The sequence below is a fragment of the Sturnus vulgaris genome, chromosome 15 (assembly GCF_052056855.1).
Source record: "Sturnus vulgaris isolate bStuVul1 chromosome 15, bStuVul1.hap1, whole genome shotgun sequence".
Classification (NCBI taxonomy): Eukaryota; Metazoa; Chordata; class Aves; order Passeriformes; family Sturnidae; genus Sturnus; species Sturnus vulgaris.
The window spans coordinates 3645583-3664321 of record NC_142257.1 but is presented as its reverse complement, the minus strand read 5'-3'; the positions used below and the strand labels follow the sequence as shown (position 1 = coordinate 3664321).

Sequence of the window (18739 nt, the reverse complement as noted above, 5' to 3'; positions counted from 1 at the left end):
CTCAATTCCACAAGGATTTTATTGTCCTGTAACAAACAAAACAAAAACATACACATAAGATGTGAATACAGTCAACAAATAAATTAATGTCAAATGAGAGCCTGATTGCCAAGGTGCAAACAAGTGGTGACAGAACTGCTGGTTTGGTTGGGGGACTTTCACACAACACATCAATGGCAGTGCTGCTGAAGCTTGAGAGAAAGCAGTGCTACAAAATGTGCTGCTCCAGAGGGGCCAGCAGCCAGCCAAGGTAGCCAACCCTGTCTCACCCTCCAGGGAGAGTGTTTGGTTTTAGAAGGCAGAAACCCTGGAACTCGACGGTTACCAGCTGTTAAGTAACTTCTATATAATGTCCTGGCAACAGAGAAGGTTCCACTTCCAGATGCAAGGCTGGTGCTGGCTGAAAGACTGCACCACAGTCGTAAGATCAAGAGCAGACCTGAGGAGACCCATCTGCCACAGCACAAGTGAGGATTACAGAGCAATGCTGCCTATCACACTTAAGGGATTAGATGGTAGCCAAGGGTTCCTTCCACTTTTCCTGAAAGCCAGTGTTAGTTGTTCCCAGGAACTGGTTCAGATTAGGTCAAGGATCACATCCAGCTGTACCTTAGCAGGGAGGAGCATTCAGCCTTGGTCTGTCCTCAGTCCTCCCCCAGCCCTGTAGAACACACTTAATGCTGACAAAACAAAATACCCTGTCTGAGAAGTATTTCCGGTGTCTAATACATTCTACACAATTATAGGGAAAAAAAACCCCAAAAAACCAGCAAAAACAAATCAAGCAGCATCCAGTGTGCCAGAACACCTGCAAATGCAGAGTTGGAAGAAAAGGAATTCTTCCTCCTGACTTCCAAACTCCCATTAGATTCTGCTCCCTGCCTTTCCAATGGGAACATCTTAGAATGGTCACTAGTCCCTTTTCCCTTTAAAAAACATTCCAAGAACAAAAAACATGGTCACACTGGATAGCGAGGGACTGCCATATTTATACTGACCCACCATATACCCCATCTTCCTTCTGGCAGTTATTGGTCCAGTTTTCAGTCCTTGCTTCTTCACATCATTTTCTGCTTGATCTCTTGACAGAACCAGTCCTCCTGTGGGTCCTTCAGCACTGAGCAGGACAAGACAATCAGATTCCAGGCATACAATCCAGGTGCTCACACACCACATGGAATCCTGTCCAAAAAAAACATGGCTCAGGGTTTCACTGTGGTGTGATGTACTGGGAAGCACATCCAGAGCAGTCTGGCAGCCCAAACCAGTGCAGTGCAGCAGACAGGATGGTTGACATGGGTTTAGGACTGGTGGAGGAGTTTTTCCAAGACTGGCTTTAGCAGGACAATAAAACAATTGTTTCTTCTGAGATGAAGAGCTAGAAAAGGAGACTTTCCTACTTTACTTCAGCACATGGGACAAGGAAGCAGAGCTTAAGACACCCTGTAGCCTGCTAAAGACACTGGAAGCTTTCCTCTAGAACCCAGTGGGAGTGAGCACGTTCAGATCCCGAGGTTTGATATTGTGGGAACGTGGAGATTGTTTCCTCCCATCTGTGCCTGGAATGTCCATTTTGGGTGGCTTGAAGGTGACTTGATCCTCTGTCATCCTTGTAGCCTGAGCACGCATCAGCTCCATTGGGGATGGCTTCTGGGCACCCTTATAGGACTGAATGGTAAATCCTCCTGATTAAAAAAAAAAAAAAATCACAGTAAAAACTAGGAAAACCAGTCAAATCCTTTTCCTATTGCTGCCAGGAGTGAGCAGTGTTACTGACACTCAGCACCACAGACAGCCTATGCAAATTCCAGCAGCTTCATATCATCTGAAGCCTATTCCACATCTGGGGTTGGCACTTGCAGTCCTGGTTGCATCACACATCAGAGAAAGAGTAAAAAGCTGTCACCTTCACACCCTGCCCCTCCCCCTGCAACTCACTGCAAGTTATTTCTGCTTCCAGATCCCTGGCACAGGTTTTACCTAACTGCTGTATATTTAGGCACAGGAATTATATGACTAACACACGTTCCCAAGGTGGTCCTGGAGAGTAACAAGGCAAGCAGGGTAAGACTCCAGAAAGAGCCAGCAAGTCTGCTGTGTGACAGTTCCCCCCCTTGCTCTTGGCCAGGTAGATTTTTCAAGGACATACCTGCATCACTGGCCGACTTCTGGAGAGCTCTGGGTCCAAAAAAGCTCCATCTTTCAGATGGCAATCTGTCTCCACCACTTTCCATAGCAAAGTCTGAGCCAGCGATAGAAGTAGAGGATCCCTGACTAAACCAACCCCTAAGGAAAAAAAGTAATTGAGATGTTTAAAACATGAGAACAAATACTTCAAGTGACCCCACTATGGCAGGAACTTTTCATGTAGTTAAAAGTGGCCATTTAAGAAATCTTAATAGGTTTGTTACCACCCAGGGTAAGATATGCATGCTCAAGTTCCACAGGCTTCCAATATTTGGATCTATCCAACACTAATCTTCATCAGGCTCTAAATTCCACCCTGTACAGTCCCTCCTGGGAATAAGAAGGCTATTTGTAGCAGCTCCCACCTCAGCAGCCTGTAGGAAACCAAAAGAGGTAGAGTACCTGTTTTTATGCTTGGGGGAAGAATGGGGGGTACTGCTTGGAGTGGACTGAGCAGAAGAATTCTGTTTGTCATCTTTTGTTGTCTCTCCATTCTGCATTTTTAGGTTCTGTCAGAAGAGGCAAGAGAAACAGAAGCAACACAGCTTAAATGCTGGACATAAGGAACAACACCCAGTTTTACTGTCAAAACCAGACAACTTTTTCTATCACAGGTGATGAAGAAAAAGTGTCACCACACCTAAAGTTGTATCTAGTATTACAGTACCTGCATACTCCTCCTTAAGTTTCTCTCCGCATCAAACAGAAGCATTTTGAAAGTTCACTTCAGGCTACAGGAAGGAATACCAGCACTCCTAGGGTGGCTCTGGAGGCAGCAGAGCTCACTTCAGCTACCTGGTAACTGGTCTAAATCCCACAGCACCCATTTGTCTCTCCAGCACTTCTCAGAGCAACAAAGCTTTCAGTCCCATCAGTTCTCTTACGAGGGTGAGACCAGTTCTCACAGAAGGTACAAGGTCAGGAATACCAGACCCTGTGAAGCAATTAGTGTACATCAGGATGAAAACACTGCCCTGGAACAGAGATGAACCTGGGCACAAAATAAACAGGAACTGGGTGTATGCAAAGCATGTTATTACAAGCTGGACTGTACAAACTGAACTTTGAAGAAGTCATTTGAAGGGCAGTTACAGTTCAAACACAAAATACACAGGGTACCTTGTAATGTTTCCTGTGGCCATTCAAGCCACACTAATGGTATTCACCAACGCAGTTATTGAAACTTTGGCCTCATGGGAGGACACTGGGAGAGTTGACTATTAAACTCCAACTGAAGAGTTTTTTTAAAAGCTCAGTAGCCCACAGTAACATGTTCATTCAAGACTCTGGTTTTCAGTAAGATGCATCTGGTAACTTCCACAATGGAAATGCACAGTTTACAAGTTCTCTTTGGACACACAGTTGCAGAAATCAACTGCAGGGCACCATTCAAAAGTACAGCAAGAAATCAGATTGTGTAAGGCTGTCCCCATCTGGAAAAACAACTGTCATAGTTTGATGTGACAGTGAAATGTGACAGATTTCAGAAAAAAAAAAAAAAAAGCTGTTTCAAAACTACAAAGGCTAATATTAACTTAAAAATAAAAGTGGGTAAACTTTCCCACACAATAAGCTAAAAGGCTTCAGGGGAAGCAGATTAAGGCAAGTCTTTGCATCATACTCCAAAAGTTTTGTAACCAAGTAAATATTAAACTAGACGCATTCTACATAGAGAAATCCAATAGAAAACAAGCCTTACGTGGACTGCCTCAGCCACTCGGTGGTACTTGGTCTCCTCAGTGGTGAGGCCTTTGTGGGGTGTGTAGCCAGCTTCCCTCAGCCCTGCCTGCTGCTCAAAGCGCTGGATGCTCTCCTGAGTCTGCTCTGGAACACACAAGAACACAAATTCACACAGAAATGCCACCACAAGCGGTTCTAGCAAAGGCAGCTCCAGCAGCTGAACACAAACTCTTTTTTCATCATTCACACATTGTAACAAGCTGAGAAAGATGAACCCGGTGAGATATTCTGACTTGACAACTACCCTGAGACACAGGGCTGTCAGATGAGCAGTGATTTTTCCCCAATCACCAGATATATCACAAATGCAACACCTGTAATTAATCCTATCTCACCCCAGATACTGCATCACTCCTCACAACTTCATAAATCTAGCAGAACCCAGTAAGTTGGACACTTTAAGTGGCCCATTGCATTCAAGGGAGCCTCACAGATCATGTTTTAAAGACTCACAGTGATTTTAGATCAGGTAAAATAAACTACTTCAGCCACATACAGAGCCAGCATCTCATACACTGATATCAACTTCAGTTCTGAAAAACATAAGCAGTTTCTCCAAACCCCAGGATAAGAGGTTCACTCCCTAGTGGAACGAGGGAAAAAGTCAAAAGGAATCAGAGCACAAGAAGGTTAGTAGAAAAGCCCGCTGTCTTTTTTAAAATAGATAACACTTCCCATCTAAAAGTTATTTTGAGATCCTCGTTATTTGTAGCTGCTGAAAGAAGAGGCAGCACTGTGGACAGAGGACAGATTAACACAGAAATAATTCCTCTTATTGCAAAAGGGCACATCTCTGCAAACATAACTGACCCAATTTTATTTTAAAGCATTTTGATTTATGTTTTGAAGTGCTGCAGTTAGCAAGGCAGCTGCTGCTATTAACAACAAAATTGCCAGCAAGTGCTCCATTAGCACAGTGTGTCAGCTCTCCTCACTAGTTGGGTTAATGGTAGAGCTCTGCCTGTCATTCAGAAATAGCAGGTTAATAAGCAAACAGAGCAGCAGCAGCCTCTGCACTCCAGCAGCATGGACTGCAGTGTCCTGCCAGCAAACAACAAACTCTACACTCCTCCCCCCGCCCCTGGAAACACAGAAGCACCACATGTGATCTATTCCCCAGTTCCTTGCTTCCTTCTAGAAACATCTCCTGAAAAAAACAAACTCACACAGCACCAGAGCAGAGCCAGCCGGAACCCAAGAGTTCCCCAGAAATTACCCTGAGGCATCCACCAAGCTGGAGCATTCTCAGTGCCCAACCCACACATGAGAGTATGAGAAGTGAGTCCTTACTTGTGATGAGGGAGTTCATGATGATGTGAGTGGCCTTGGCCTTCACCACAGGCACCTTGTTCACACTTTCTGTGGACGATGAAGGAGTTATGACAGGTTTCATGTTGGTATCCCCATCCTCATCCTGTGGAGAAGCAGCACGGGACAGTTTAGATAGGAAAGAATCTCAGCACCTGGCCAGGACACATCTCTAATTACACAAGTGAGACAAGGCCATGCTGCTCTAGCAGCCAGTCTTCATCCCATGGGAGAAATCCCTACACTGTGCTCACTGCAGCCCAGTTACGTTCAGAACCTTAGAATTCATAGCACTGAACAAGCGATGTGCAGCCAGCATTTGAAAACCGACCAGGCTCAGAGTAAACAAGCTGTTAGTCCAAGTACAAAAAGGTCAACAGGAAAGAAACCAGAACATCTGTTCTTCTCCTAAATGCAAACTGGACTTCAAGGTCATCTGGGCAAAAAGTACCAAGAGCACCTTCCACAGGCAGCTCAAGCACCAGCTGTTCACAGAATGGCAGTCACAGAGTAGAGCCTGGAGTAAACAATTTGTTTTCCCACCTCATTCCTTGTGTGTTTCTTGCTCAGTGTGTCCGGTGGTCACAGTTCTACCACTGATCACCCAGCAAAGAAACAGAAAATGAATGCTAGAAAACAAAATATCCTGTGAAACACTGACTTCCTTCTCACAAAACAGGAGTTCCTTGACTGGAGAGTTTACTTTTTGTACCAAACCACAGCTTTCGGTTGTCTCCCACAAGAGATTTAAAAACCAAGGAAGTATAAAATAGAGGTTAAGCTCAAAGGGATGCAGAGTTACATACTTCCATCCAACAACATTTAGCTTAATTTCAAACTTAGGAAAAAACCCTCTAAATTTAAAAGGGCTGGTCTTGCACTCAAAGCATAGAATTCCAGAACAGTATGGGTTGGAAGGGATCTTAAAGATCATACAGTTCCAACGCCCTGCTGTGGTAGGTGGACAGTTTCCAGTAGAGCATCTTGTTCAGAACTCCGGCCAGCCTGGCCTTGAACACTTCTAGGGACGGGGCAGCCACAGTTTCTCAGAGCACACTGAGCCAGTGCCTCACCACCCTTATTATAAAGGACTTACATCCAATCTAAACCACCCTTATGCTCTAGTTTAATTACATCTGGTTGCTGGGGGTTTTTTAACCACAAACACGGAGGAGACGCTCAGCACACGCTTGTCCCACCCACACCTGCATGTGCTCAGAGCAAGGCCAAGCAGCAGTGCCGGGCTGTGTCCCCTGCCCCTCCCGAGAGTCCTGCTGCGAGGGCACGGGACAGGGCCAGCCAGGCAAGGAGAGGTACAAGGACGGGGGGATGCTCAGGAGAAGGGGGTTGCCAGGACAGGGGCACCAGAGCCGCAGGGTACCCAAGGACATGCGGGGGCCAGCGGGGCCGGTACCTTCGAGAGCTCCTGGTACTTGCGCTCGGGGATGACCGGCTGCTTCCAGAGCACGCTGGCACACAGATCGGCGGGCGGCGGCGTCATGGGCGCCGTGTCCTCCAGGGCATCATCGTAGCTGAAGGCGCGGCGTGGAACGCCGAGGGGCAGCGACATCCTGCCCGAGGGGGCCCCGCCGCCCGGCTCCAGCGCTGCGGAGAGAGCGCAGCACTCAGCCCCGCCGCCGCGCCCGACCAAGCCCGGCAGGGAGCGCGTGGGGAACCTTACCGGGAGCGTCGGGCTGCCCAGAGCTCATGGCGGAGGCTCAGCGGGGTTCGGCGAGGGGCAGGAGGGGCAGCAGGGCCAGCGCCAGGCCCAGAGCGGCCATAGCGGAACCACCCGGAGCCGCCACAGCCGGGAGTTATTTATGCCTGCGGGAGGCGCTCTTATAGGGGCGCGGTCTCGCGAGATGTGATAGCTTCGCGCGGGGCACGCTGGGAGGTGTAGTTCGGGCGGAGAAGGCGGGGATTACCGGAGACGCAGGGCCGGGGCGGGTCCCCAGCGCACCCACGGCCCGGGTGGCGGGGCTGCGGTCGTCTCCTGCCCACGTGTCCTGTCCTCCTACAGACAAGAGGTTGCTGGGTGAACCCACAGGGCGCTAGGTCCTGGAAAACCAATCCTGGAAGCTGGCAAGCCCATCAGGAACAGAAGTACGTGGCAGGCATTCTCATTGTGACACCTTTTCTACAGCTGCTCCTTCCTTTTGTCAATGGAAGGGTGACCTCTCTGCTACCCTCCAGTTCCTCGGCAGGAAAGGGACCTCAGCCTACTCTCCCAAGCTGCAGGCACAGGGGAAGGAAGCAGCACATGGCTCTGCTCCAACTTACGCTGCCTACAGGACAATCAGCAAAAGTCTGAGTGCTGCCCACACCCAGCCCTGTCACCACAGGGGGTGACACGTGTTCAATGCCAACATCACCACCAGGAGCTCTCCAAAGCAGGCCTGCACCAAGCACACAAACAAGACATTCACAAAGCAGCTAGAAAGAGTATTTTATTTTAGCAAAGCTAAAGAAATGGTGGCTGCCACACAGAAAGTGAGCAGAACGGCACAGTCAGTGCTAGTGCCAAGAGTCTTTCATGGATAGTTATAACCATCTCCGCCTAGTGAGGGTCTTTCCTCCATCACCAGAGGCTTTTTCAGTTTGGAAAATATTCATGTCAAGCCTGCACTTGCAGGTAAACCTGAGGAAAAAGAGCAGTCACTGCACTTCCATTTTTTCTGGCTTGAGTGATGCAATGAAATTCTTGTACTCCTCGGGATAGAAATTCTTGTACACATTGATCTTTCTCTTAATCTGTTTGGGAGTATCCTGGTAGTAGTTCTTCTCATCTCGAGCCATTTCCTGCGACAAAGGAGAGGTAAGTCAGAGGAGCAGCCCCAAGAGCAAACACCAAACCAGCCTAACCACACCAGTGTGATCACTGCCTGACTCAGACAGGGAGCTGGCCACAGTTCAAACTGTTTTTTCCCTTAAGAACCAGCTGACTGCAAAACAGGATCCAGGACAGAGAGGATTAGCAGTTCTCCTCCTGCTGATGGGAAGATCCAGGAGTGAATCACTCCAGGTGCTCTGGAATGTACCTTGTAGTTCTCCCCATGGTTCTGGATCATGTATCGCACATAGTCAATGAGGTCTCGTGAGAGCGTGTTCGACTTCTTCTCAGGGAGGCTGGCCTCCAGTTCCATCTCTAGGCAGAGGGCAGAGGTAGCATGAGGGAGGGGAGGGAAGCAACACCACCTCAGAGGTCCCCAACCTCCCCCCAAGGTTGACTCCAGCCACACAGCTTGGCTGCTGGTGCATGCAGGGACGTTTCCCAGCACATGATGGTGCAGGAAAATGGCCAAGACAACAGCACTCTGCTCAGGCTGCAGGCATCCAGGCCTGCATTGCAGCTCTTCTCCAGCTCACAAACGAGGAGCAGACCGTTTCAGCCCAGGCTGCAGAGTGTGACTGCTCAGAGCTGCCCAGCCCACCACTTAAATACATGAGGTACTGCCTCCACGTCTTCTTTTCACCCTGGAGCCAAGCACCAGCACATTTCGCAGTGACAAGAGCCCTCTTGAGGCCGCAGGGACAAACACTGTAGGAAAGACATGCTCCTCCACAAGGCTGAATAAGAAATAACACCCTTCCCTATCCTTGGCACAGCACAGGATGACAAAATAACCCACAGGGGCTTAGGAGAACTCCCAAATGCAACACTGACCATTCACCACGTACGGCTTCCGCACTAGTTTCTTTCCTGGCTGTTGTCCGTCGCTTTCCACTTCCATCCCCTGAATTATAGCAGAGAAAAGACAAATGAAGAAATGCCCATTTGGAAGAGTGCTGTGTTCCCACACATTGCTCCCAAAACTCCAAACTGCTTCTACATGGTTGCAAGGGGCAGGAAATCCTAGCTGGCTTAAGCAGAGCCTTATTTGTGCCATTAAATTGGCTTGTGGGTGAGGCTGTCAGCTGAGAAACGCTGTATGAATGGAAACAAATGGCAGACAACGTCATTCCTACTTTTTCCTTGAGTTTTTGGGGCCACCTTTCACTTGAAAACGTCGCCCTCTTATGCAGATGGGCCAAGCTGGCACTGTTGTACACAAAGAGCCTTTCTTTGTTATCAGGAGCAACTTGGCTGCAGCGTTCCCTGCCCCACCTGTCTCTGACAAGTCCCAGGAGATGGACTGACGTTTTTTATATTTGTTCTAAAGTCCATTATGTCTCTGGAGAGCTGTAGCTCGTTCCCACGCCAGGATCTTGGCGAGATAAGCGTGTAGATCAATATAAGAAATGTGTCCACCGCCAGAGACTTATCCAGAGCCACCTGCCCCGTGCTGCGAGGGTACCTCCCCCATAAAGGAGCGGTCCCGGCCAAACCCTTCCTTACCAGCAGCTTCTTCGGGATGGGGATAGCCTTGTTGGGATCCTCGGCCAGGCCCATCTCGGCCAGGTTCTGTGCCACCGACTTGTGCGGGTCCCAGGCATGGCGGATGTGCGAGCTGCGCAGGGACAAGGGACATCACGGCTGTGTCCCCCCCATCCCACCGCGTCCCCCTCCCCACCCACACGTGCAGCGTCCCGGCCGCCCTGCCCCTTCCCACGTTCGGCCCGTGCCCCCCGTGTCCCCGGCGCTCACCAGGCGATGCGGGGCGCGGCGCGGCGGCGGGCGCTGCGGTAGAGCCGCTTGCGGTTGAGGTTGTACGAGTATTTCTGCCGCCGGCTTTTCCCCTTGGCCTTCGGCATGGCGGACACACGCGCGCTGGCCACGGGGCTGCCACGGGCGCCTCGGGGCACCACGGGAAGTGTAGTTCCGACACAGCAGCGCCGCGCGATAAGTGTGCGCGTCGGACTTCAACCCCCAGCATACACTGCTTCGGAGGCGGTGGCTACGGCAGCCGGAAAGGGCCGTTGTTGTCACCTTGGCCATGGCGGCGGGGCCGCCCCCCCCACTAGAGCCTTGCCCGCTGCCCACGTTCCCTGAGGAGGGATTCACGGAGAAGTTCCTGCGCAAGACCCGCGAGAACCCCCTGGTGCCCCTCGGTGAGAGTGGGGCGGGGGGTGGCGGGACGGAGGCTGAGTGAGGGGCGCGGGCCGGAGCGATGGTCACTGGTGAGGGGCCGTTCCCTCGGCCCCGGGCCGGCTGCCCCCCGGGGAGGCGCGGCTCGGGTTTGGGAGTGCGGTGGAACCGGCCCGCAGCGCTCAGGCCCGGAGGAAGCCGAGCCTCACAAGCCGTGTCCTTCCCCGCAGGCTGCCTGTGCACCGTCAGTGTCCTGGCCTACGGAATAATCTGCTTCAAGAAAGGCAACACTCGCCGCTCGCAGCTGATGATGCGGGCGCGTGTCATAGCCCAGGGCTTCACCTTTGCCGCCCTGCTGGGGGGCATGGCGGCCACGGCTATCAAATCCCGACAGTGACCTCGGACGAGAGCGAAGCTACGGCCACGGGCAAGCGTCTACCAGCTGGCAGAGTGGATCCTGGCTGCAGATGGAGTTTTCTGAGAGACTGTTGTAATGTCTCGGTGAAGCCAATTCTGGAGCACTGGAAGTAGGGTGAATACATTCTGTGATTAACATGTAATTTAGGCTGTGGTATTTTTTTTTGTTTCCCCAAGAGCTCCCCCTCCTGCAGCACTGAGGCTGCATGTCACTAAGCCTCACCACCTCTGTCAGACTTCTTGCTTGATGCTGTCACAGGCTGATAAAATTGTGTCTTCTCGGTCGTGGTCTGAGGTGTGGTCGTAGTCAGGCAGTGACCAGCATTTGAGAAATGAGCTGCCCATGAGGAAGGAACTGCTGCTTATGGCTTGGTCCTGGCAGGACAGAGTCCCTAGGCAGCAGGGGAGGCAGTCTGGGAGGTTGTGTAACCTGTTCAATTGAAACTGGTGAGTAATAAAATTAAGTGCAGCAAGATTCTGACTGATACTGGATTGCAGAGCACTGAGAAGCCAAAGCAGTAAACAGTGCAGGTAGAAAAGGGGGTGGGTATGGCTGTCTTGAAGCTGTGGTGATGCAAAAGAAACAAGACATGAAACTCCCTGTGAAAACAAGCAGGGAACTCGCATTTCTGAAATGGGGTCTGGCCATGTTCTCTGGGACATGCTGCTGCTTCAGCTGTTCTTGCTGGGGAGTCAGCAACACCTTCTTCCCCAAGGGACCTTCACTGCCTGTGTCCTGACAAACATGGTCCCACACTGTTGGATTTTGGATCATACCAGGGTTTGGTGATCCAAGAGACTTCACACTCCCATATACCAGGGCCACAGAGCTAGAAGGACATGGGACCACAGTCTCTGTTCATTGCACTGTGGCTGCAGCAGCTTGTACCTGCAGGGGAAGGGATGCAGACACCTCTGCCTGTGCTGAAACACCTCACCAAGCAGCCTGGGCTCTTTCCAGGTGTTGTTCTGTGAGTTGGTGCCTGTGTCCTGGGTCCTTATAAGGATGGGCTGAAGGGTGAACCCTCTATTTGCGAACAAGCACATGGATTGTCCTGTCCAGGGAATTGTGCTGGTGGGCCTTGGCAAGGAGAGAGGAAAGGCTCTTGCTCACTAGAGCTGACCTCTGAGATGTGAGGGTGGGCAACAAACCATTGCCAGTGCTGAGCAGGGTGAGCTCCACCTCAGCACTGGGGAGCACAGGGCCTGTCTTCCCTCTCCAGCTGCCTGTGCAGGACATCTTTCCCAGAGGAAACTGCTTTTGGCTGCCTCACTGGCACTTCCAGCCCAGCCAGCTTGGGGCAGGGGTGTGAGGAACAGCAGGTGGGCAGATCCGTGAGCACAATCCCTTGGCAGCTGGAGAACGGTGCAGTGGACAGGGGAGCAGTTCAGCCTGTTTGGACAAGCCAGAGTTTGTAGCTCCTTGGGGACAGAGCCAAGCCCCAGGTCCTGCTGCCACTGCTTTGGCCCTATCCAAGCACAAACCCTCCAGCCTTCCCCTCACTATTTTTTCCTGTAGGATGTTTCTCCTCCAGCCCCGTCCTTTCCACCGGAGGCTTTATAGTGGTGGGTTCTCCTAAATATAGCGTGCATCCCTAACACAGAAAAACAACAGTGCTCTGTAGGGTTGGAGATGTTGGTTTATTGTAACAGATAATTTGGACAGTCACAGATACCAAAGCCGAGGGATGTAGAACAGCTGTGGGCATGGCTCCCCGAGAGCTGCCCCGGCCTGACATGGAGCACGTAGCAGCTGGGGAACCCAGAGGCCCAGCTGCCTGCAGGGGCTGGAGGGACAGAGCATAGGGAGGGCACACTGCCCCCCACAAGTAGCCAGGGGTGCTTCCAGCTGCTCTGCAATGCAAGGCTGAGGCAGGCAGCCAGGACCCCAGGTGTTCTGCAGCACAGCAGAGCTGCCTACGCATGCAGGAGCTCAGGAGGGCCAGGCAGGAACGATCAGCCCTATGGGCAGGGGGCACAGTCCCGACACACAACACCAAGCGATTCCCTACACACCCATTTACCTTCCCAGCCCACTGGTGAGATCATGCCCCAGAGCCATGGGTGCCCAGGCACCCCCACAGGTGCAGCAGCAGGACTGGTGACATTCTGGCCCTGGAGCTACAGCTGCAGGGCAGGAGAGCTCTGCACACTTGATTTCCAGCTGAGCAGGGCTCTGCAGAGAGGCTCAAGTGAATGTTTTGTGGGCTCTGGTCTATATCCCCTCAAGTTGCTGCAAGCCCTTCCCAAGCCCTCAACAGGCCAGACCCAGGGTACTAGCTCAAGGCTGTCCCTCTCCCGCTACCCGGGAGCTGTGCAGGTTCCCAGGACTGGTGCCATCCCTGCCAAGCAGAGGAGAGAAAGTTCGAGCAGGGAGCAGGACTGAGGCATCTCCCTACACTGCCTTAGGTGGGCAAATCCAGGGGGGCAGAGCAACTACAGACAGATGTGTAGGTTGCTCTCAGGGACAGTACAAACCCCAGCACCAGAACTCTGCCCAACCCTGCTCTAGGCCTCTGGGTTAGGAAGGTGGGGGGTTTGACCTGCCCCACAGCAGCTGGACCTTCCTATGTCCTTCCCTGCAACTACACAGCCTCCATCTCCCATTCTGGTAGCAAGGGAAGGAGCAGAGCAAAGCCGAGGGTCCCCCAAAGCCTGGCATCCCATATTGCCAACTGCTGGTGTTCATGGGGAAAGGATAGGAAACATGCTGCACACTCCCCTTCATAGTCCTGTCCTGGTGACCCACACCACTGTGCTGCCAGCACTGCAGGACAGATGGGACATGGACACTGGAGCCCCACCAACTTTTTGGGGCATAGCCAGGCTAGGCAGAGTTCTGATTGGCTTGGGGCAGCCGCTGGCAGTCCAGGCCCAACCTGGGTGCCTGTACTCACATTCCTCAGTCCCTGCCAGTCTGGCAGTACCATGCTGCAGCCATGCTCCCTGCAGGACACAGCGGTGTGGAGCCAAGCCAGGGCTGTTTCTCCACCCTCCCAACTCTGCTCTAAATCCCATGGGAAAGGCAGACAGCAGCCCGAGATCCCACTGGGATCCCTGCCTCAGGGCTAGGACTGAGGCCTGGACATGGGACTGCCAGGACAGCTGCAGGCAGGTTTATCCCCAGCACAGGGTTGAAGTGGGGAACACAGGATGAGATTAACTGTTCATTTAGCCAGGCCCTCAGACATAATCTCCTGAAGAGCCTAGGCTGGGGCTTCCCCACTAACTCAGCTCTGCCACCCAGTGCCGCTTCCCGGGGAAATGCCACAGTGATTTATAAATAAGTGTAAAAAGAGACCAATGCACCTTTTAAGCAAAGGAAAACCATGGGGAGAGTTATACAACCAGTGACTCGAGCACAGCCGAGGTGCAGATCAGAGAGCAGGCAGCGGGAGGCCCTTCCTGGGCCGGCCCCTGAAGCCACCTGGCTCAGTGAGCCCAGCCATGCCCGCTGTGCTCCTGGCTGTGCCAGGCACAGCTAACGGGACAGGGGCGTCTGTTTGAGGGAGATGAGCACCGAGCGCATCCGTGACACATCCTTGCTCTGCTTGCTGCTCTTGGGGTTGAAATCACACAGCTGGGCCACCTTCTCCCACTCAGAGCCTGGGGTCTCCTCCTTGGACTCCTTCAGGAATGCTTCCTCCGAGGCCCTGCAGAGACATTGAGGGTTGTCACTGGCAGACCCCTTTCCAAGGAGACTCTTCCTTCTGTCTTAAAAACCCATGTCCCTTCCTATCCCTTTACTCCACCTGATAAGCTCAGTGTCCTCTGGGACCCAGAGATACACGATGCTCAAGTCTGCCTTTGGCTGCACTCACTCAAAACATCATTCATCCAGAGGTGCAGGAGTATCTGCCTGCTCCCAAGACTTCACCCCCCCGAGCCATCCCCAAAAAGGCATAAGAACCTACGGCTTTGCTTCTTCAACCAGCTCCCACAGAGGCATTTCCAGGAGCTCCACTCATCTCCTAAAACTCCACCATTTGGAGACACTCAGCTGCATCATCCTCCCTCTGGTACCTCACCAGAGCCCAGTACCTCCCAGCATCTCCCCTTCCCTTGGCTGGGCAGGCAGTGCTGGGGCAGGGACCCCCAGAGCCTGTGGGGCAGGATATGGTCTGTAAGAGGCACATACACGTAGCCAATGATATCGGCGTCCGGCTGCTGGTAAAAGGCTTTGTCAGCGATCCTAGCCCCGGGCACAGAGAGAGAGAGAGCGGAGTGGAGCGACAGGCACGCAGAGGGTTAGAAAGAGAGAACAGAGGGGGTTAGTCCTCCCAAAGACTGACCCACACACTGCAGCACACCAGAACCTGGAGCCCAACCCTTCCCCCCCTGCGAGCCCCATGCAGGGGCAGGAGGCACCAAGATCCCAGGGTGATCCCAGTGTGGTTCCAGCCACAGTGGCTCTGCACAGCCACCAGAGCCACTCCAAGACCTGAGGTCTCTGCCCTTGCTTGGCAAGGCTCTGCCCCTACAGGGCTGGGCCCCACTGTGGGGAAAGAGGCCCTCAAAATCCCAGGAAGGCAGAGAGTCCTTTTTGGCCATGCTGACCCTGATATACCTGTTGTTTGCTCGGTTCTTCTCCATCTGCTCATTCTGACGCAGGTTCCACTCCTCCAGGTCCTTCTTGGCCTTCTCACGCCATTCCTGCTCAGTCACCTTTGATGCTGCATCTAAGGCCCGAGTGAGACAGAGCCCATCAGCCACAGTGGCACCTTCTGGGTGTGCTGGGCAGCCCCTCAGCAGGCAGGTCAGCTGCAGCCCCTCACACCTGTCCCCAGTCCCCACCAATACTGGCCAAAAGGCACCACTGCCCCAAGGATAGCAAATCTTTGGCAGGGGCATGAGACGTCTCTCTGGGATGCAGCAGGGTCACCAAGAAGAGAGGGACCCCAAAGGCCCTGACTGCCATGTCACAGGGTGCCACAAGCAAAAGGGGCTACACATGGCCTTGGGTCTCACCCAGCTCCTCCAGACGCTGCTTCTGCTCCTCCCTCCACTTGCGGATGCTCTCGGGTTCCTGGGTCAGCCGGTCAGCCTTGGCTATGGCTGCATAGGCATCCGTGGGACCGTTGGACTCCTGCAGCACATGAGCACCTCACCATCAGCACCAGTGTTTCCAAGAGCCCAGCCCAGCCACCTCCAAGGGCTGGCAGCAGTCAGGACTCCACACTCCCAGCACCGACAATCCAAGATAGGACGTAGGAAGGGTCACAGCTTGGGACATGCGGGACAGTATTCCCAAAGTGTTCAAACTCAGCTCAAACTGCTGTCCCAGCCTCAGACCCTGTCACCTAAAGCCTTCCCAGCATTTCCCTCCTTGACTTGCTGCTCACTGCCACCACAGCTCTTGTATCCTTCGGGCAGCCCCACTGCACAGGGCAGACACTGGCCTTGGGCCTGCTCCCCAGGGATTCCCTGACCCTCACTGGGTCCCAGGCAACTCCAGGACTGAGCTGCTTCCCTCACGTCTGAGCTGAGGGCCCCACCAGCCCCAGCACCTCCCCTAACACCTTCCACTGGCCAGACGCCCAGTCTGACACCAAGCTCAGCAATGGGATTACAGCTTCTTCTTCCAAGATCCTCAATCTAATTAAATCTGCCCCATTCCTGAGGAGATTATCATCCTGTAAACCAGGCATGGGCAGTGCATATGCCCTACTGCTAGGCACCGGGTGGGGTGAAGGGCTTGTCAGACACTGGCACTGCTGACAGCAGAGCTGGGCTTCAGACTCCCAAAAGGATCTGAGACCCAAGTGGGTCCCCCTGAAACACCCCTGGCCACAAGACAAGTGGTTTTCATGAGAGATCCAAGTCCCATGGCAGCCCTATCCTGTCTCTGGCCTCTGTCAAGAGATGCTCCTGCCTGCTCCAGAGGTCTCCAGAAGCTACCTAGGCTGGAGAGAGAGGGCTTCTGTGGGGAATGGACAATTTGTCACCTGCTCTTAGGGCCCAGGCACTCCTTCATAGCACCTGCACACAGATGTGGGGCAGGTCATGGCAGGTGAGACACATCTTCTCTCCAAATAGAATGGAGCAGCCAGGACTCCCACAGGAGACCCAGACCTTTCCAGGAGCACTGTAGCTGTTCTGCAGCTAGATAGCAAACGCCAGTCAATGCTGGGGGCAGAGCAACAGAATGCTGGACCCACACCCACTCAATCTCCCTTAACAGCCCTGGGCTGAGCTCTCACCTGAAAGACATCTCCATTGACAGTGGCTCCTCCATTCTGGAAACCTGCTTGAGAAAAAGGAAGAGAGAAGGAAAAACACAACTATGGCAGCTGCAGGTGATCCCAGAGGGGCTGGTGTTCATGAAACTACATGAGATCAGTTCCTGGGAGTTTGAGCCTTTTTCAGCCCAGCACACCCATGCACAACACTCCCACAGTGTCCTGTCCTTGGTGGGATTCAGTGAGCACTTCTTACTCTCCCACACAAACTTCTGCAGGCATTTACATCTTTATGGTGTTTTCACTGGTGTTTAATCTTATCTGAAGATTAGGGAAACTGCTCCAGCACGAGAGTGACCCAGGCTGCTGCTCTGACTGTAGAAACAAAACCTGACCAACCCCATCCTGTAGAGGGATAGACACAGCTGATCCAAGAGCTGCCGGTCAAGTACCAAGGCAGTTCTCCAGGGACACAGCCCATGGAAACACTCTTTGTGCTCCACCAGCACAGGAGGGCATGCCTGCACACCAAGGTCCTTGGGAGCCCACCTGGGATGAGCTGCAAGGTCAGGGTTGGTAATGAGGCACCCATCTGCCCCCACAGCCTTAGAGAGCTGCCCACCTGGGTCACAAAGCCAGCCCAGGCAGGGGGCTTTGTGCTGCCAGGAGAGAAGAGGCTTTGAAGGAGTCACACTCCAGGCCCTGAGCTTTCCCCAGTGACCACAGGGCTTCTCCTTGCCAGCCAGCTGCAGGCACAGACATAGTACAGCTCAGGCCAGCACTAGCCCCAAAGTGTTTACCCCTATAACTACACCCAGCTTCAGCCTGTCTCACTGCATTTATCACTGTGGCTGTCAACACCTCCTCAGGCCCAGATCTGCCTCCATGGCCCTGTGTGCAGAGCTCTGAAACCACTGCTCCACAGCCAGCATGAGGAGACCCCGTGGGGCTGGGTTAGGGGAAGGAGTCAGAGCCTTATGGCAACAGTGTCCCTATGTCCATATAGAGAGCAGATGCCAGAGCCCCTGCAGACTGGAGGCAAGAGATCAGAATTAGCAGATTCTACCTGCAGGGCCCGGGACCACAACGTTCCCAATGGCAGTGTCTTCCATTTTGCATCCCAAAGGGCTCTCCTGTCTGTGGGGACAGTGACAAGGCTGTCATTGCTCCTCAGTGCCGCCTGGATGCCTTTTACACTGCCATAGCTGAGAGCATTGAAACATGGAGTCGGGAGGCCATCCAACCCGGGAAACCCAGCCTGAGCACAAGAGGGAGAAATCGCCCCATGGCTGGCACATCCCAGCTCAGGATTCACCCCAAGTCCCTCCGGTTCGAGAAGCCCTTTGGGCACAAGCACAGGCCCAGACAATCCTTGCTAGGATGCCAGCCTGGCCCACAGGGTCACCCCGCCACCAGCCCCTGAGGTGCAGCACAGACCCCATCACCCACCGGGGATGCTGTGCATCCCCCAGGGATCCCAGCCCCACGTAGACGCGGCCCGGAGGACCCTTCCGTGCCTTCGGGGCAGAAGGGGGCACAGCCCTCAGTTACCTCACGAGGTCAGGAGCCTGCCCGTACCCAACAGGAGCGCAAAGGGGCGGCCCCCGCGGGCGTGCTCACCCTGTTCCGGCAGGGCCGCCTGCCCGCCCGGGGCGGCGGCCGCCTCGCCATCGGTCGGCCCGAAGCCCTCATCGTTCTCGATGCCCGCGATCTCGCTCTCCTGCTGGGCCAGAAAGGCGGCGGCCGGGTCCTCCTCGGCGCCAGCGCCCTCAGATGAGGAAAAGAAGCCGAAGTCGTCGGCCATGACCGGCCCGCCCGCGCCGCTCCCGGTCCGGCTACGCGGCTCGGCTGGGCTGGGCCCGACTATGCCCGGGCGGAGCTGTCGCTGTCACTGCGGCGGCGGGCGGGGCAGCCGCGTTGACATCAGCGGCGGGGCGGGCCC

General features: G+C 53.6%; 4 protein-coding genes across 7 annotated transcripts; 1 reads left to right on the top strand and 3 right to left on the bottom strand.

Moving 5' to 3' along the window:
* Window position 1: 1 nt before the first annotated feature.
* Window positions 2–7106, bottom strand: KIAA1191 (KIAA1191 ortholog). The gene is made up of 7 exons (XM_014875988.2): window positions 6917–7106; window positions 6650–6840; window positions 5218–5341; window positions 3887–4011; window positions 2590–2696; window positions 2150–2286; window positions 2–1685 (listed from the first exon to the last, which is right to left on the bottom strand). The coding sequence occupies exons 1-7, from the start codon at window positions 6942–6944 to the stop codon at window positions 1477–1479; spliced, it is 921 nt and encodes a 306-aa protein (XP_014731474.2). The 5' UTR covers window positions 6945–7106; the 3' UTR covers window positions 2–1476.
* Window positions 7107–7664: 558 nt separating this feature from the next.
* On the bottom strand, window positions 7665–9985 carry NOP16 (NOP16 nucleolar protein). Its single transcript, XM_014876052.2, has 5 exons — window positions 9821–9985; window positions 9572–9683; window positions 8900–8969; window positions 8274–8380; window positions 7665–8034 (listed from the first exon to the last, which is right to left on the bottom strand). Exons 1-5 carry the CDS (start codon window positions 9925–9927, stop codon window positions 7891–7893), a joined length of 540 nt encoding a protein of 179 aa, XP_014731538.1. The 5' UTR covers window positions 9928–9985; the 3' UTR covers window positions 7665–7890.
* Window positions 9986–10049: 64 nt separating this feature from the next.
* On the top strand, window positions 10050–10761 carry HIGD2A (HIG1 hypoxia inducible domain family member 2A). The gene is made up of 2 exons (XM_014875909.2): window positions 10050–10224; window positions 10432–10761. The coding sequence occupies exons 1-2, from the start codon at window positions 10110–10112 to the stop codon at window positions 10596–10598; spliced, it is 282 nt and encodes a 93-aa protein (XP_014731395.1). The 5' UTR covers window positions 10050–10109; the 3' UTR covers window positions 10599–10761.
* A 1479-nt stretch (window positions 10762–12240) lies between these two features.
* Window positions 12241–18717, bottom strand: CLTB (clathrin light chain B). 4 transcript variants are annotated; one of them, XM_088173946.1, is made up of 6 exons: window positions 18418–18717; window positions 16819–16865; window positions 15587–15704; window positions 15186–15297; window positions 14757–14810; window positions 12241–14271 (listed from the first exon to the last, which is right to left on the bottom strand). In XM_088173946.1, the coding sequence occupies exons 1-6, from the start codon at window positions 18599–18601 to the stop codon at window positions 14100–14102; spliced, it is 687 nt and encodes a 228-aa protein (XP_088030072.1). In that variant the 5' UTR covers window positions 18602–18717; the 3' UTR covers window positions 12241–14099. The 4 variants fall into 4 exon arrangements, with proteins under 4 accessions (XP_088030072.1, XP_088030073.1, XP_014731512.1 ...); XM_088173947.1 differs by having other exon boundaries at window positions 16819–16862; window positions 18418–18716; XM_014876026.2 differs by lacking the exon at window positions 14757–14810 and having other exon boundaries at window positions 16819–16862; window positions 18418–18716.
* Window positions 18718–18739: the final 22 nt, after the last annotated feature.

What these genes read in the sequence shown, in the direction of transcription:
- KIAA1191 (XM_014875988.2), bottom strand. Translation starts at nt 6,944, where the DNA reads ATGAGCTCTGGGCAGCCCGACGCTCCCG. An exon ending in CATGAACTCCCTCATCACAA is followed by an intron (nt 4,012 to 5,217) that starts GTAAGGACTCAC and finishes TGTGTGTTCCAG; the next exon opens with AGCAGACTCAGGAGAGCATC. An exon ending in GAGTGGCTGAGGCAGTCCAC is followed by an intron (nt 2,697 to 3,886) that starts GTAAGGCTTGTT and finishes CTCTTCTGACAG; the next exon opens with AACCTAAAAATGCAGAATGG.
- NOP16 (XM_014876052.2), bottom strand. Translation starts at nt 9,927, where the DNA reads ATGCCGAAGGCCAAGGGGAAAAGCCGGCGGCAGAAATACTCGTACAAC. An exon ending in CCATCCCGAAGAAGCTGCTG is followed by an intron (nt 8,970 to 9,571) that starts GTAAGGAAGGGT and finishes GCTATAATTCAG; the next exon opens with GGGATGGAAGTGGAAAGCGA. An exon ending in GAAGCCGTACGTGGTGAATG is followed by an intron (nt 8,381 to 8,899) that starts GTCAGTGTTGCA and finishes CCCTCTGCCTAG; the next exon opens with AGATGGAACTGGAGGCCAGC.
- HIGD2A (XM_014875909.2), top strand. Translation starts at nt 10,110, where the DNA reads ATGGCGGCGGGGCCGCCCCCCCCACTAGAGCCTTGCCCGCTGCCCACG. An exon ending in GAACCCCCTGGTGCCCCTCG is followed by an intron (nt 10,225 to 10,431) that starts GTGAGAGTGGGG and finishes CCTTCCCCGCAG; the next exon opens with GCTGCCTGTGCACCGTCAGT.
- CLTB (XM_088173946.1), bottom strand. Translation starts at nt 18,601, where the DNA reads ATGGCCGACGACTTCGGCTTCTTTTCCTCATCTGAGGGCGCTGGCGCC. An exon ending in TCAATGGAGATGTCTTTCAG is followed by an intron (nt 15,705 to 16,818) that starts GTGAGAGCTCAG and finishes CATGTGCTGCAG; the next exon opens with GAGTCCAACGGTCCCACGGA. An exon ending in GCCGATATCATTGGCTACGT is followed by an intron (nt 14,272 to 14,756) that starts GTATGTGCCTCT and finishes ATGTCTCTGCAG; the next exon opens with GGCCTCGGAGGAAGCATTCC.